Here is a 16193-nt window from a genome sequence, read left to right on the forward strand (position 1 = left end):
TTTTTTTTTTTTTTTTTTTTTTTTTTTTTTGCGGTTCGCGGGCCTCCCACTGTTGAGGCCTCTCCTGGAGCACAGGCTCCGGACGCGGAGGCTCAGCGGCCACGGCTCACGGGCCCAGCCGCTCCGTGGCATGTGGGATCTTCCCGGACCGGGGCACGAACCCGTGTCCCCTGCATCTGCAGGCGGGCTCTCAACCACTGCGCCACCAGGGAAGCCCTAAGCCTAGGCATTTCTGGATTTTATTTATTTTTTTCAGTCCCTACCATATACCACTAGGCTCTATCCAGCCATTGAGGATAGAGCACTAATCAAAGCAATCTCCTTGCCTTTATAGAGTTTATTTTCTAACTGGAGCAACAGTGAACAAACATACTAGTAAGTTCATAATAGATTATCGTATATGAGTGTTGTGAAGAAAAATAAGCCAGAACAAGGAGTTAGGGAGTGTCAGGGGCTAGTATTTTAGTTAGCACGGTCAGGAAAGGGCTCTGAGAACAAGGTGTAGAAGTGCAGTGACAGATGAGCCATGCAAATATTTGGGGTAGAATTGTTCAGGTTTTGAGGTGGAAGTATGACTGGCATTTTTAAGGCTCAGCAAGGTCAGTATGTCTAGAATAGAGAAGTCGAGGGAGAGTGGTAGAAAATTCTCTCAGAGAGGTAGCCAGGGCCAGATCACCTAGGGCAAAGTGTAATCTGTAGGTGTTAGAGGGTTTGTGATGGGGGGAGTGACGTGATATGAATTATTAGTGACCGGAGAACCCAGCTGTCCTATGGAGAATACACTGCGGGATCGTAAGACGAGGAGAGAGAACAGTTAGGAGACTCAAGCCTTACTCCACACAAGCGATGAGGGGACTCGGAGTGGGTGGTAGTAAAGGCAGGGAGAAAAGGTCATATTGGGATGTTCTGAAGGTACAACTGACAGGATTTGCTGGTGGCTTGGAGGTTGAGTGTGAAAAATACGACATCAGAATTTTGTGGCATGTGTACCTGGGTTGTGTAATTTACTGAGATAGGGCACACCAGTTTATGAGTAGATTGGATGGCAGGAAGTCGAAGAACTGAACTTAATCTGGGCCATGCTGCTTTTGAGAGGAGGACTGGCAGATCTTTCTGTGAGATGTTGAGTAAGCACTTGTGTATGTGAGTCTGGAGTTCAAGGAGGAAGTCGCATTCTGGACCTCATTCAGCAAATTATTCACTACTTTCTCTATTTCAGGCTCTGTGTTAGTTCTGGAATGCTCTGATGAATAAAAAAAAAATAGACACATTCCAAAGAGACAAGAAGCTATTCATGCAAATACATGTCAGATTGTATCTAGAGAGTATTATAATAGGGGCTTTTGACCTGGTTAGAGAAATCAAGGCAGGCTTCCCTGAGGAAGTGTTACTGAGCTGAAATCTGAAATAGACATTAGGATGGTAGGAAGTAGACACTAAGCAAAATAGGGAGGTAATCATGTTCCAGGGAGAACAGTAGTTTGTGATTTTTGAGCATCTGCATGCTTGGTATTGTAAAGGGAAATGGGAGAATGCCAAAAGGTATATCCTTAGAAGTAGCAGAAACATTTGAAAAATGGCTGTAGTGTCTTGAGACTTAAAAGAATGCAAATACGTTGTGTAGGTTGCAAACGATAAGAAAGGAAAAAAATTGCCCGAAATTCTGCCACCCAAATTGGTAAACTTTCTTCCAGACATTTTTCTGTGCTCATATGTTAAACGTACATGTTTATGAAAATAGGATCACTGTTACAAAATATCGTAGACGTGTTTGCAGTCTACGATACGATTATAGATACGATTATAGATTCTGTGTTTATAATGACTGATGGTGTTCTACCGTATAAATACACCATAGTTAACTCATTAACTTATTGAACACTTACTTAGTGTGCTCCAAATTTCTTGTTTTGATAAGCTGTGCTTTGATAAACCTTCTAAAACATAAATCTTTGTGAACTTGTTCAGTTATCCCCTTGGGGTAAATTTCTAGAAGTGTAATTCGTAGGACAAAGGATATACTTACTTAAAAATTTGAAATGTTTTGCTAAACTGCTCTGATACACATTCCTACTGTCGTGTGTGCAGATGCCTCTTCCCCAGGTCCTGTTTGCTAATCCGAGGAGAAAGATACTACTGTATTGCTCTTGTTTGTATTTCGTTGGTTACTAGTGTGATTGTGATCATTTTCACACTGTCTGTATCCTTTGCCCCAGTTTTCTCTTTGGTATTTGTCCTTATTGATTTACATGAGCTCATTGTATATTAGATATACTAACCCTTTGTTGTGTGGTCGTTTGGACAGAAAGAGAAAGTTTTACTCAGATTTAATGTAAACCTTTGCTTTTATTCTCTTTGGTTTGTGTCCAGATATTTTGTAAAAGTTGCTGATTTTTAACCTTTTCTTCTCAAAAGAATGACTTTTTAAAAATTCAACCAACATTTAAATATTAGTGTCTTCACATGACCCAATAGCTTTGAATTGATAGTCTAAATTCCAAAATTTCATGGATTTGGAAGAATTTCTTCCAGTCCTGAAGTTCTTCAACTGAAGCCTGTGGATCCTTAGGCAGTGTGTAGATGGGCTTCAGGGAGGTTGTGAGCTTCTGAAATTATATGCAAATTTTATGTGTTTTTGCAATTTTTTTTTTCCCCCTGGAGAAAGGTCCATAGATTCTGAAGTGGGTGTAGGACCTCAGAATGGCAAGATCTGTGGTTTCTGAAATTGTAATTTGTTGTGAGTTGTTAACGTTTGTGTTTCCTTTTTGCTTTGTGTAGGCATCAGGGATTTGGGGTGCTCTCAGTAATATTGGCAAACCATGCCGTCAAGCTGTTGACGTCTCTCTTTCAAGACCTGCAAGTGGAGGCTCTGCACAAGGTGAGGGCTTGTCTTCAGAACCAGCATATTGACTGTTGGCTCCCCTTCTGGCTAAGCTCCCTTGAGCCATCAGATCAGGTGGTCATTTCCTGCCAAGTCCTGACCTTAATTCTCTTTTCATGTCGTTACCTTCAGGGTTGGGAGGCAGATGGTCCCCCTGCTGTCCTGAGCGTTATGGCCCAGAGTACCTCCATACAGAGGATTCAACGGCTGATAGACTCTGTCCCACTGACAAACCTGCTGTTGACATTACTCTCAACTTCCTACAGAAAGGTGGGTGGGGTCATGCCATTGATAATTTGGAAGATCTTATATAACCTCCTCAAAATGAATGAGACTGACTGTGTGCCATGATCTTTATAAAGTCATAATTTGTGGTAATGGTTTTGAAGATGAGAAAAACTCTTAAATGGTTTCAAACATTTGAATTAGTTATTGATTATCAGCACTGTGGTCCATATGGCTACTTGGTGATTTGTGACAATGGGCATGCTGAAGCAAAAACATGGAGGACACGATGGAAACATTCCTTTTTCAGTTCTTGTCCAAATCTCTGGTTTTGGAGTGCTTCTGTAGGATAAGGCTATGAGAGTCCTGGAGGTAGCTATTAGGAGAAATACTTCTTGGATTTAGAGAAAAGAAGACACGGAGAAAACTTTTCATGTGGCAAATGGGACGAGGTAGGATGGCTTCATTTTTGTGATCATCAATTACAGAAACCTCGCTATTTTCCTAGGCATGTGTCCTGCAGCGTCAGAGGAAGGGCTCTATGAGCAGCGATGCCAGCGCCTCTACTGACTCAAACACCTACTATGAGGATGATTTCAGCAGCACGGAGGAGGACAGCAGCCAAGGTAGACGCCCCTCTTTGCTGTCTCCCAGGGGATAAGCTATAGAGTGCAGCAGGAAGTGTCCCTAGGAGCTTCCTGTAGCTTCCTAGTCACTGTTTGCTTTCACCTGCCCGGCATGGGTCTTGACTGCATGTGCACTTAAAGGCGACATGTTATTCAAGAGAAAGCGGAGCTGTTGAAGATGAGTGATTAAAACTGCCGTCAGCAAAGCCCAGATTGCTTTTCGTTCCTTTCCCTCCGCAATCAGAATACATCTCAGTTGTTCATATTTCTTTTTGTGCTGACTCATTTTGGGAACTCTGCTCTGAGCTTTCCCAGTGAAGCTCAAAAGGAAGGCTGTATGTGAGGTGTTGAGTTTGGCTGACGTCATAGATGTGTGGCTTGGGGAAACATAGAGAAAGAAATGCCAGACTGCTGTGGTGAACAACAGGGCAACACCATCATTCCCTCCTGCCTTGGTTTGGAGAGGGATTGAATAAGATAAATATCTCAGATTCTTTCTAACCAGGTTTGTGGGAGCAATGTACAGAATTGCCAAAGGTACGATTCTTATCTGGGGGCTTACAGTTGGTAGACAAGTAAAACTCTGCTACTGAGAATGTTTGGCTTGCCGGTGAAATAAAATGAGGTGGTTTCTCTTCCTCCATTGGGTTCCTTTAAAAAAAATACTGGTTTTATTGAGGTATAATTTACATACAATAAAATACTCCCATTTTGCATATACATTTAGATGAGTTTTGACAAGTTTATGCAGCAGTGTAACTACCACCATGATCTGCAAACCTTGTGTTCCTTTTGACTCAGGCACTCTTACAAAGCAGATGTACTAAAAATTTTTCAAAAATGTGTTATTTTTGTTACGTTTCTCTTTCCCTGTTAGATGATGACAGTGAGCCTATTCTGGGGCAGTGGTTTGAAGAGACCATCTCCCCCAGTAAAGAGAAAGTGGCACCTCCGCCTCCTCCCCCACCCCCTCCGCTGGAGAGCTCACCTCGAGTTAAAAGCCCCAGTAAGCAGGCCTCTGGTGAGAAGGGCAACATTTTGGCTAGTCGCAAAGATCCTGAGTTGGTAAGAGTGGATTTCTGAGGTTAAGGGGGAGGGAGAAATGGGGAGAGGGGGTGTGAGAAGCAGATCATTTGAACAAAAACATTTTGTAGGTCGGATAACTAATGTTTAAAGATATTTTTACTTAGGACATAAATGTATTGATTATATTTGATTAAATAACTCTTATGCTCTTGGTGTTGTTTCTCTTATTGAGGGTTAGTAACATAGCCTTTGGAGTTAGATAGAATCTACCCCTTACTGGCTTTATGACTTTGGGCAAGAAACTGGATCTCTCCAAGCCTCAGTTTTGTCTCCTGTTGTATGGGAGTGATTGTACCTCTTCTAAGAGTGTTGTGAAGAATTAAAGAGCCCTTAGCCTAGGTCTGGTACATCGTGACTGCTAACTATTTGTTCAACCGGTATTTATTAATGATGTACTGTGTGTCAGCAGCCCCTCTTCTGAAGCTCTGTCAGTAAACAAGGCATATACAGTCTTTGCTTTCATACAGCTTAGTCTAGTCAAGGACGTGGATGGAAATTTCATTTTAATAGAGAAATAAAGAACTGGGAATTCCAAGCATGTATAATGACAATATAGGCTTCAGAATTGAATATATCAATAATATCTTAGAGCTGGACAAATACAGGACCTTAGAAGAATGAAATAAAAGAGTTAATCTCTTTGGAAATCCTGTCATGCAATATTACCTGAAGTCTATTGTGTTAAATTGGCATACCCTTTTCTGTAACTAGTAGAATCACATGGGAGAGACTATTACAACTTAGTCCCACTGTAGGTGATTTAAAATCTGATTTTTTAATTCGTTGTGTTTATTGCATGAGACCTATGGGCATATTTTATTTTCTGTTTGTATTCAGGATTTGTAGGAGCTCTGGGCTTATGAACCTGCAATGAGCTTTTTTGTGTTCTTTTTAGTTCTTAGGTCTGGCTTCCAACATTTTGAACTTCATCACCTCTTCCATGCTGAACTCTCGGAATAATTTTATCCGAAACTATCTGAGTGTATCTCTTTCAGAACACCATATGGCCACCCTGGCCAGTATCATTAAGGAGGTGGATAAAGATGGACTCAAGGGTCAGTAGACAGGATATGTGCCTGGTGGATTTTTTCCTCGTGGTGTTTGTTGGCAGCATGGTGCGATGCATCAGTTAGATGCTTGAATAATTGGTTTTCCCATTTGTCTTCAAGGTGCATCAGATGAAGAGTTTGCTGCCGCTCTCTATCACTTCAACCACTCTCTGGTAACTTCTGACCTTCAGTCACCTAACCTGCAGGTTTGTGTCCGCTACAACTGTTTAGGCCAAGAGCTCTCTACATCTGTATTCGGTAGGGTGCACTTGTTTCTATTGCTAAGGAAAAGTTTATCACAGGATCCCCTCCCTGCAAAGAGTGTTGAGAGACTATCCTAGTATGTTCCTCTGCCTTAATTAGGATCATTTCGAGAAAAAAAAAAAAAAAAAAAGAATGGCCAACAAACATAGGAGACGTTCAGCATCATTAGTAATCTAAGAAATGTAAATTAAAACACGTGTCTTAAAGGATCAACCAAATTACAGGAGATGGATGCTCTCATATACGCTCTTACTTGCAAACCCACCACCAAAATAAAGTCTAGGATCTTGATTGTGGTTGTCTAAACATTGTGGCTTTCTTTCCTCACTGAAGTAGTGGATATCTGGAATCCTAAATCTTAAATTCCTCATTTCATTAGTTTCATATATGTATTTGTTTTTGCATTTAAGGAATACTTTAAAATTGACTGTTTTTAACAATGACATCATGTTCTGTGTAATTTTTTTCACTTAATATTGTTTAGTACTTTATTGCCAGAATTCATCTTTACTGTTGCATATTTTGTAGTTTTTGTTTTGACTGCTATATGATATTCCATCGTGTTTGTGACTACACCAATTTATTCATCTCCCTTCTGCTCCTGCTGATGGACATTTGGGTTGTGTCAGTCAGGTTTTATTGCTATTATCTTTCTTGTACGTGTCCTCTGTATGTACCCTGTTACAAGTGAGTCTCTTGGGAATATAAGTTGGAGTAGAATTGACAGGTTGTGGAGTATGTGACCTTAAGCACATAATGCCAAACTGCTCTCTGTAGTAGCTGCACCATGTTTTACTCTCACCAGTAGTGCGTCAGGGATACGTGGATTCATGTTCTCTCCCAACATTTGGCGACGTCATAGTCTGATAATAACGTGGTCAAAGTTAGTGGTTCTCAATCTTTAGTGTATATAAGGATTCCTGGGGAATTTTTTAAAAATGAAGATTCCTAGATACTGTGACCACTCACCCTCCCGCCCCCCCCATCAACCCCAGCAGAATTTAATTTGGTAAATCTCCAATAATTTGCCCTAAGATTGTTTTGAAAATTTTTTTGTTACTCGTAAGATTATTTCAGTGGATTCTCAGAATCAAAACACAATTCAGGGGCTTGCACTTGCCGCCAAAGGGACAAAATCCAGGAACCTGTTTCAGGAGGTTAAAATTGATTCTCACAATCCCAAGCTATTTGAGAAATTCTTAAACATTTCTTTTGTTGTTTAAAAAGATAATTATGGGGCTTCCCTGGTGGCGCAGTGGTTGAGAGTCTGCCTGCCAATGCAGGGGACACGGGTTGGTGCCCCGGTCCGGGAAGATCCCAAATGCCGCGGAGCGGCTGGGCCTGTGAGCCATGGCCACTGGGCCTGCGCGTCTGGAGCCTGTGCTCCGCAACGGGAGAGGCCACAACAGTGAGAGGCCTGCGTACTGCTAAAGAAAAAAAAAAGATAATTATAAAATCTATTTATACTTACCTACTGTTACATGAAAAAATTTTTTTTGGCAGGAAAGTGAATATATAGAGTAGAAAAGTTGTTGACCTGTCTAAGGTGAAGAGAAGGAAATGCTTCAGTTAGTATATTGCCTGCAGTACCTTCTCAGACTATAGGGTCAGGGCGTCCTGCCAAAATTATCAGCTGCTTGCCCAGATTTGAGCAAGGAGGGAGCTTTCAAAGTTCATAGATTTGGCCTTTTCTTGTCTAAACTTGTCCAAATAATGGGGAAGAAATATTTTTCTCCAGAGAATAGGATTCTTAAGACTCCTGTAATGATAGTGCTCTCTTTAGCATTTAAAAATAATTACAGACCTTGTGTGGACATGCAACCTGGCTGCCTATAGCTACTGACTCTGCAGAGGAAATCCTCAGATATCCTTTTTCAGTCCATTTCCAAACATGGAACTTTAAATTGTTCCCCCACATTTCATTGCTATGAAGGATAGTCAGTGTAATCTATCTGCTGTTGAGTTCCCCTACCTTGGATATCGTTTCTTTGGAGTAATGTGCAAAGCTGCCTTAGCCAAGGTGCCTGACTTAGGTTGCAAGACACAGACAGTGCAATAAAATATATTTGACAGTAAAATGTATTTTGTTACTATTATTACTTAATATTCTATCTAACATTGTATATAACATTATAATAACTTAATAATACTATTACTGTGGTGATCCAGGTTCATAAATAAGTATTCATTGACACTTAACTATATGCCGGGTACTGTTATAGGGACTGAAGAAATAAAGATGACTTGAGTTAGCATGGGATCATGAGAAAGAGGGGAGATAGGGTGTGGATAAAGGACCTATTGTAGAGATCATGGGAAATTATTTGAATGAGGTGAAGGACAAGGAAAGGAAGGTATTCAAGATATTGCCTAAATTTAAAACCCTTGAAACCCAAATGAGACTAGAAGGATGCTGTCGTCTTTAATAGAAATAGGGAGGTCAAGAAGGAGAGTTGGTTTGGGGGTAGATGGAGTGATACTGAATACTCAGTGGTTCATTCTTCTAGGCTTAAGTCAACTCAGAGATTGTATTTACTCATGGGTCACATTTATTTATTTTTTCAGGTTTCTTTAAAAAAAATTTTTTTTAATTGAAGTTAGTTGACTTACAGTGTTGTGTTAATTACTGCTGTACAGCAGAGTGATTCAGTTATACACATATATACGTTCTTTTTTTTATATTCTTTTCCATTATGGTTTATCGTAAGATATTGAATATAGTTCTCTGTACTATAGAGTAGGACCTTGTCGTTTACCCATTCTATGTATAAAAGGTTACATCTGCTAACCCCAGCCTCCCACTTCATCCCTCCCCCAACCTCCTCCCCCTTGGCAGCCACCACTCTGCTCTCTGTGTCCGTGATTCTGTTTCTGTTTCATAGATAGGTTCATTTGTGTCATATTTTAGATTCCACATATAAGTGATATCATATGGTATGTGGTGTTCTCTTTTTGACTTGACTTCACATAGTATGATAATCTCTAGTTGCATCCATGTTGCTGCAAATGGCATTATTTCATTCATTTTTATGGCTGAGTAGTATTCCATTGTATATGTGTAGCACAGCTTCTTTATCCATTCATCTGTCGGTGGACATTTAAGTTGCTTCCATCTCTTGGCTACTGTGAATAGTGCTGCTATGAACGTAGGGGTGCATGTATCTTTTTGAATTATAGTTTTGTCTGGATATATGCCCAGGAGTAGGATCATATGGTAATTCTATTTTTAGTTTTCCGGGGAACCTCCATACTGTTTTCTACAGTGGCTGCACCAACTTAAATTCTCAAGGGTCACTTGTTTAGTTCACATTTTCTCAGAATGATCCTTTGGGTCCTTCAGGTACATGAGGCACAATTTGCCATTTTCTCTCTGTTTATAAAAAGAAACAGGTCAGTGTCAGCTCTTCAACATGACTTTTAGTCCCATTTAGTAGGCTAGCCATAGAGTCATCGTGCGGTCAAGAAAACTGTATACCTGAGTGTGAGGCTCTCCTTTAAGGAAGGAGTAAGCTGAAGGCAATTAGCAGAGGCATCATCTATGTGATTATATTGTTTCCTTTGTCAGTATGTTGAATTTTATAGCCCTTTCAATCAAATGAGAAAAACAGTTTATATATTATCAGTGTTTTTAGTTTAAATAAATAGTCACCATTACTACTATTGAAGAAAATATCATTAAATACGATGACATTTTGAGGTGCCAGTGGGATGAAGATGTCTAGAAAATAGCTGGAAACGTGAGTCTGAAATTTAGGAGTTAAGAAATTAACATTGATAATGCAGCTTTGGGGATTATCCATTAAGAGGCAATTGTTGAAGTGATGAGATACAATGAGATGGATTGGGGATAGCAAGAGCGATGAAGGCTGAGGCTGAAACCTCAGGAATGCCAGCATTGAGGAGGAGTGGAGGAAAGGTAGCCGGAGGGTGGCAAGGAATGGGTCAGGCCAGGGTTTTGCTGTGCTGTGGCTCAGTTTCACTACTTCAGAAGTCAGTTCTTCCTTAGCGCTAATAAGAGTTTGAGTGGTAGGGAAAAATAGGTTCCAGAGGAATGTTAGCTCGTTTCTTAAGGTTCTGAGGCCTAAATAAACTGACCTAAAGACACAAATAACTGACATGAAACAAAAACTCACTTAAAAAAGTGTGTAAATAACTTTGTAAGGAATATACATTAATCATAATCCTTCCACGAAATTCATGATTTTAATTTTTCCGTGTTTCCTTCTGGTCCCTGTCTGTATAGTGGCATAGTTTCACAGTTATTATCAGAACATTGATATGTGCCTTGGTTTCTGCTTTTTCAAATTTTACTATTATATATGTAATGTACATATACTATTATATATGTAATGTATATATAGAGTATGTTTTTTTGTTTACCTCGGTCTTTACAGTTGCCACCATTATGGCTGCATGTCCCTTGATTTGATTTTTTTATTATTATAGTAATACTCCAGTTAACACTTCTGATATAGCTCAGGCATGTTTATTTTTTTTTATTGAATTGTTTTCTTGAGTCAGGAATTGAGAAGTTAGTCATTATGGCTGTGTGGAGCATAGTGATGAAGAATGTAGGTTTTAGAGATAAACCTTGCTTCGTCACTTGGTAATCTTGTGGCTTTGGTCATGTTCTTAAGCCACTCTGAGCTCTGTTTTCCACATCAGTGAAGTGGAGCACACCCCTGACGTAGCTCTGAGCATTTAGTGTGATGGTCTCTGTACAACAGTCAGCCTATGGTAACCCCCCATTACCTGGGAACTACTCATGATATCTGTGACTTTTTGAATGTCTTCGAGGAATAGGGTCCTCTAGGATTTTTTTTTTAAATAATTTATTTTTAAAATTTTTGTCTGCATTGGGTCTTCCTTGATGCGTGCGGGCTTTCTCTGGTTGCGGTGAGCGGGGGCTACTCTTCGTTGAGGTGCGCGGGCTTCTCATTGCGGTGCCTTCTCTTGTTGCGGAGCACGGGCTCTAGTCACATGGGCTTCAGTAGTTGGGGCTCGTGGGCTCTAGAGTGCAGGCTCAGTAGGTGTGGCGCATGGGCTTAGTTGCTCCGCGTATGTGAGAGCTTCCTGGACCAGGGCTCAAACCCGTGTCCCCTGCATTGGCAGGCGGATTCTTAACCACTGCACCACCAGGGAAGTCCCTCGCTGGGATGTTTTATAAGAATATAATTTAATTTGGCAGACTTCAAAATTTATCCTGTATCCTGAGGTAACCGTGATTTGTGTTTTCTGAAGCCAAGTGAGAAAGCGGGCTTTTGTCTGGTTTTCCATTGGCATCCTGCTCAGCTTGTGTGTGTATTTGAGGAGATAAGTTGCAGCTTAGGTAACTAAGCTGAAAGTAAAGCTCATTTGAAAGACATGCCACAACTGGAGGCAAAGACAACCCTGATTAATTCTAGATGCCTTGATATCTTAGAGGCAAAATTTCTCTGCTAATACTATTAATAGAAGTTGTTGGACTTACAAGTTGTTGGAAATCCCCCTTTGGATTGTTGTTTGTGGCATGTAACTGATTATGAAAGAAAAATGTTAGCTATTACAGTTGTTGAAGTTTTCTTTCAAAGGCACAGTTTCCATTGGAAACTTATCATGATTCTGCTGTCTGTCTCCATGCACGTCTCCTTTTTGGGAACCCCGTTTCTGACACTAATTAACTATAGTTGTTAATTATGGGGTTAGATTAGTAATTTTTCCTTTATATTTTTCTCATGTGCGAATGACCTTTTGCAGACTGCTTCTGAATTTGAATTTCTCTGTCTTCCTTTCTTTAAAGTATTCCTTTCAGTGTTAAAAAGTAACATTAGAGAGCATTAGTAACCTGTTGACTTCAGCCCCTGCCTTTTTCCCTAATGGTCTCTTGTATGTCTTTCATGTTAGAATACACTGTTGCAGCAGCTGGGAGTGGCTCCTTTTTCTGAGGGCCCTTGGCCCTTGTACATTCATCCTCAAAGCCTGTCTGTGCTTTCACGCCTCCTGCTCATCTGGCAGCATAAAGCTGGTGCTCAAGGTGACCCTGACGTCCCTGAATGCCTTAAAGTTTGGGACAGGTAAGGTAGCTTAAACAGAAGCCCCACGGAGAAGGCTGCTTTTTAAAATTTGTTTGACTTATTTGTAGTTCATCTGTGGCTCTGGGATGGTACTCTGATAAATTTAAAGTGGCGAGGGTGGAGGAGTGTGTTTCCGACGGGATTTGAGGGGAGTTGTGCTGTTTAAGAGACAGAAGTATATAAACTACAGTCTGGAAATAGAATCTTCCTTTAGCACACGGGGGATTTGGTTGCAATTATGAGATAGAACCTGAATCCTGAACGTAACCAATTTTATCCTGACCTGGTTATTTTTGAAAGAGAGGGAACAGGGAAGCCAACTCTGTCTTCGGTTATTTTGCTTTCAACATGAAACCACTTAGAGTGACTTGCAGTCTTTTTTGGACAACTTTTAAAGAATTTTTTTACTTGGGGGAAGCTCACATTAATCATCTAAATCCTCTTTAGATGGACCTATATTTGCCATTTTTGTTTACATGGTTGGGAGTCTTCAAAGCAGTTTGTTTTCCTAAACGGCTTTGTTTTCCTCTTCACCATTCTACGATCAAATAGCTCTAATGCTGGATTTGAGAAATTGTAAACCCCCTTGAATGCCAGATATGCACTATATTTTTCCTGGTGGAATCCTGCAAAAAGGCTGGAAGGTGGGGGCCAGGGGGAGATGGGGAGCGAAACCCTTATTAAAATACAAATCTCTTTCCTAATAGCCAAAGGCAGTGGAAATAGTTGGCTACATTCATTCCTTTTTTGCATAAAAGCTTTTCTCACAAATTCTCTGACTAGTACAGTTTTTTCATTGCTTTTTAAGTGCATTGAGTTAATTTTGACTGTTATCATGCAGTGATTTTTTTTTTTTTTTTTTTTTTTTTTTGCGGTACGTGGGCCTCTCACTGTTGTGGCCTCTCCCGTTGTGGAGCACAGGCTCCGGACGCGCAGGCTCAGCGGCCATGGCTCACGGGCCCAGCCGCTCCGCGGCATGTGGGATCTTCCCGGACTGGGGCACGAACCCGTGTCCCCTGCATCGGCAGGCGGACTCTCAACCACTGCGCCACCAGGGAAGCCCCCATGCAGTGATTTTTAACCTGTAGTATAAATTCTCAAAACGAGAATTAAACTATAGAATCAAATCATAGGGAAAAAGTAACTGAATTGCTTCTATCTGCCCGGATTTCTTAATTAAAAAAAAAAAAGCTGGCTTTTTGGAGAACTTGTAATTCTTTTCAGAATTGTCAGGAATGGCAGCATGGGGGTTACCACCACTGTGGCCGCGGTTAACGTTGCCGAAGGGTCTTGAAAATGTGTTTGTGGCCAAATCTGGCTTTTTTGTAGCCAAGATTTTGTTTTTATCTTCTCATTACATGTAGCTTCTTGTCTTCCTTAATTCGTTATCTTAATTTAAGAAGTTGGACTCTTCCGGCATTGGACATTGTCTCTCTTGGGGGATGTTCTGACTTTTCCTCACCAGACATGTTCTCCTTTCCTCTGTGGTAGGTTTTTGTCAACAATGAAGCAGAATGCCCTGCAAGGGGTGGTGCCCGGTGAGACGGAAGATTTGAATGTAGAACACCTGCAGCTGCTCCTCCTCATTTTCCACAACTTCTCTGAGAAAGGCCGGCGGGACATATTGACCCTTTTTGTGCAGATCATCCAGGAGTTGAGTGCCAACGTGGATGCCCAGACGCGCTCTGTGCCTCTCATCCTGGCTCGCCTGCTTTTGATCTTTGATTATCTGCTTCATCAGTACTCCAAAGCCCCTGTGTATCTGTTTGAGCAGGTACAGATGAACACGTTCTTTTTTGCTTTACAGCGGTTACTGAGAGCGTAGTTATTCTCAGGTCACCATGCTCCAAACCAAAATGACCTGCTCACTTTAGGGTTTAGGTGTTCATTGCGGTGTGTTTGATTAGCCTTAGGTGACCCCTGGGACTTGTGTCTTTGCACCCACAGTTTATGTTTAGCCAGAAGCGATACATGTAGATTATTTGATTTGATGCATTCGTTAAAATTGGCTCATAGGCTCTGTTCACAGGTGTCCTTCTTTGAACTACCCCACTTTACCTGTGTCGAGCACAGTGCCATGTGTCGGGCCTCAGTTAGTATTTACTAGCGGTTGAATGATGGTCGAGCAGTAAATTTTATGGGTTAGTAAATTCCTTTGTTGCAGGGATCCAAAATGAGGATGGAAGGGCCACTTAAGAATTCAGCGTTTCTTCAGATGTTTCATTGAGCACTATTCCCTTTATTCTCCAGCAAAAAGATGTTTCCCAAAAGAAGTCACAGTGAAATCTAAAATTTTGTTTTGGTTTATAAGTTTCCCAAACTTTGGTGTACCGATCTAATGTCAAGCCTGGAGTGAGAAGCAGAATGATGACTGTGTATCTTTCTTAATTTGAGTATTTGTGTTTTAAAAGGTGCAGCATAACCTGCTTAGCCCGCCTTTTGGGTGGGTGAATGGATCCCAGGACAGCAACAGCCGCCGGGCGACCACCCCTCTCTATCATGGGTTCAAAGAAGTAGAAGAAAACTGGTCTAAGCATTTTTCATCAGGTCAGAAAGAAGATTGTCAATAAGAAACTGACTTGCTGATTTTCACTGGAGGGGTTGAATTTGGAGCTTGGGGGCATCCTTGAGGATCTTTGGTCATCGGTTTAGTCTCCTTCCTGTGGGTGGCAGATACCTAGAGATTCAAAACTCTTGGGGAAACAGACTCTCGCATATCCTGCATCTATTTAAAAGCAAAAAACATTGAGACATGAGAATTAGGAATCCTCTGGCCATAGAGTGCAGTATATGTATTCCTGCCACACTGGGTGATTGAATTAATTTTCCCTTAGGGACATGGTTCTAACCCACAGGCTGATTTCTTTGGGTCAGGGTCTTCAGACAGTGGGAGCTGTGACATTCTCTCCAGTGTTTCTCACGTAGCAGTGGTCCCTACTTTTCAGAAGGTGCCTCTTGTGTTCATTTTAGCATGTGTTCGCTTTCATCTGAGGATTGTTAGATGTAAAGTGTATTTGGTGGAAATGTTCATCAAGCTCTAGCATGAATTTATTATCATTGGGATCTCTTAGTAGTTAGTCCCTTTGATATTGGGGAAACAGCATTTAAGTTTTTGGCAGTCAGTCTAATGATACAAGTTTGATACAATCATCAAGTTTGTTGATTAACTTGATGATTATAGAGCAGCAGTTCACTCCCAGAGCAGAAGTTTTCATCTGGGGATGATTGTGCTCCCCATCCCCTAAGGGGCCCTGGGACCATGTCTGGAGACATATTTGGTTGTCACAACTGGGAGGGTGCTACTGGCAATCAATGGATAGAAGGCAGGATGGTGCTAAACATACGAGAGTTTCCCACAGCAGAGAATGATCTGGCCCAGAATGTCAATGTGTAGTGCCAAGGTTGGGAAACCCTGGTCCAAAATGTTTTCTTAGTTTTTATGTTTCATATTTGTTAGACTTGAGAATGAAACCATTCTTTCAGTAAGCACATTGTTTTTCAGATGCTGTCCTACAACCCAGATTCTACTGTGTCCTGTCCCCAGAAGCCTCAGAAGATGATTTGAACCGACTTGATTCTGTGGTACCAGGAATTTAAAAATCCCATTTTACATGTTGGTTAGGTGGTCTCCACCAAAATCAGTCTATCAGGGGAAAGGGAATGACTTAACTTTTTGTAATGAGGGAATTTGGTCTGTATTAGGATTTGAGTTTATTCTAAAAGGAAAGTCTTGTTTTGAGATTTATTCACTGGGCTCCAGTTTGGCGGAAGGGGATGTCCTTCTTGGCGGTTGACACCTCTGATACATTATTCCTGAAGACTATCTGTTAGCATTTTCACACGCAGCTATTTTTTTTTTTTTTTTCTTCTTTTTTTTGCGGTACGCGGGCCTCTCACTGCCGTGTCCTCCCCCGTTGCGGGGCACAGGCTCCGGCTCAGTGGCCATGGCTCACAGGCCCAGCCACTCCGCGGCACGCGGGATCCTCCCGGACCGGGGCACGAACCCGCG

At 41.3% G+C, this 16193-nt stretch overlaps 1 protein-coding gene across 4 annotated transcripts in view; it reads left to right on the top strand.

Moving 5' to 3' along the window:
- UBR4 (ubiquitin protein ligase E3 component n-recognin 4) overlaps positions 1-16193 on the top strand; it is a 127492-nt gene that overhangs the window by 15474 nt on the left and 95825 nt on the right. For all 4 annotated transcript variants that reach the window (XM_024749779.1, XM_024749780.1, XM_024749781.1 and 1 more), the window contains exons 12-21: positions 2779-2878; positions 3014-3151; positions 3615-3732; positions 4610-4797; positions 5714-5873; positions 5988-6073; positions 12015-12184; positions 13676-13958; positions 14596-14731; positions 15687-15766. In XM_024749779.1, coding sequence (XP_024605547.1) covers positions 2779-2878; positions 3014-3151; positions 3615-3732; positions 4610-4797; positions 5714-5873; positions 5988-6073; positions 12015-12184; positions 13676-13958; positions 14596-14731; positions 15687-15766 — 1459 coding nt within the window. The remainder of the gene's footprint in view (positions 1-2778; positions 2879-3013; positions 3152-3614; positions 3733-4609; positions 4798-5713; positions 5874-5987; positions 6074-12014; positions 12185-13675; positions 13959-14595; positions 14732-15686; positions 15767-16193) is intronic.

The sequence above is a fragment of the Neophocaena asiaeorientalis genome, unplaced genomic scaffold, assembly GCF_003031525.2.
Source record: "Neophocaena asiaeorientalis asiaeorientalis breed wild unplaced genomic scaffold, Neophocaena_asiaeorientalis_V1.1 scaffold275, whole genome shotgun sequence".
NCBI classification, from domain to species: Eukaryota; Metazoa; Chordata; class Mammalia; order Artiodactyla; family Phocoenidae; genus Neophocaena; species Neophocaena asiaeorientalis.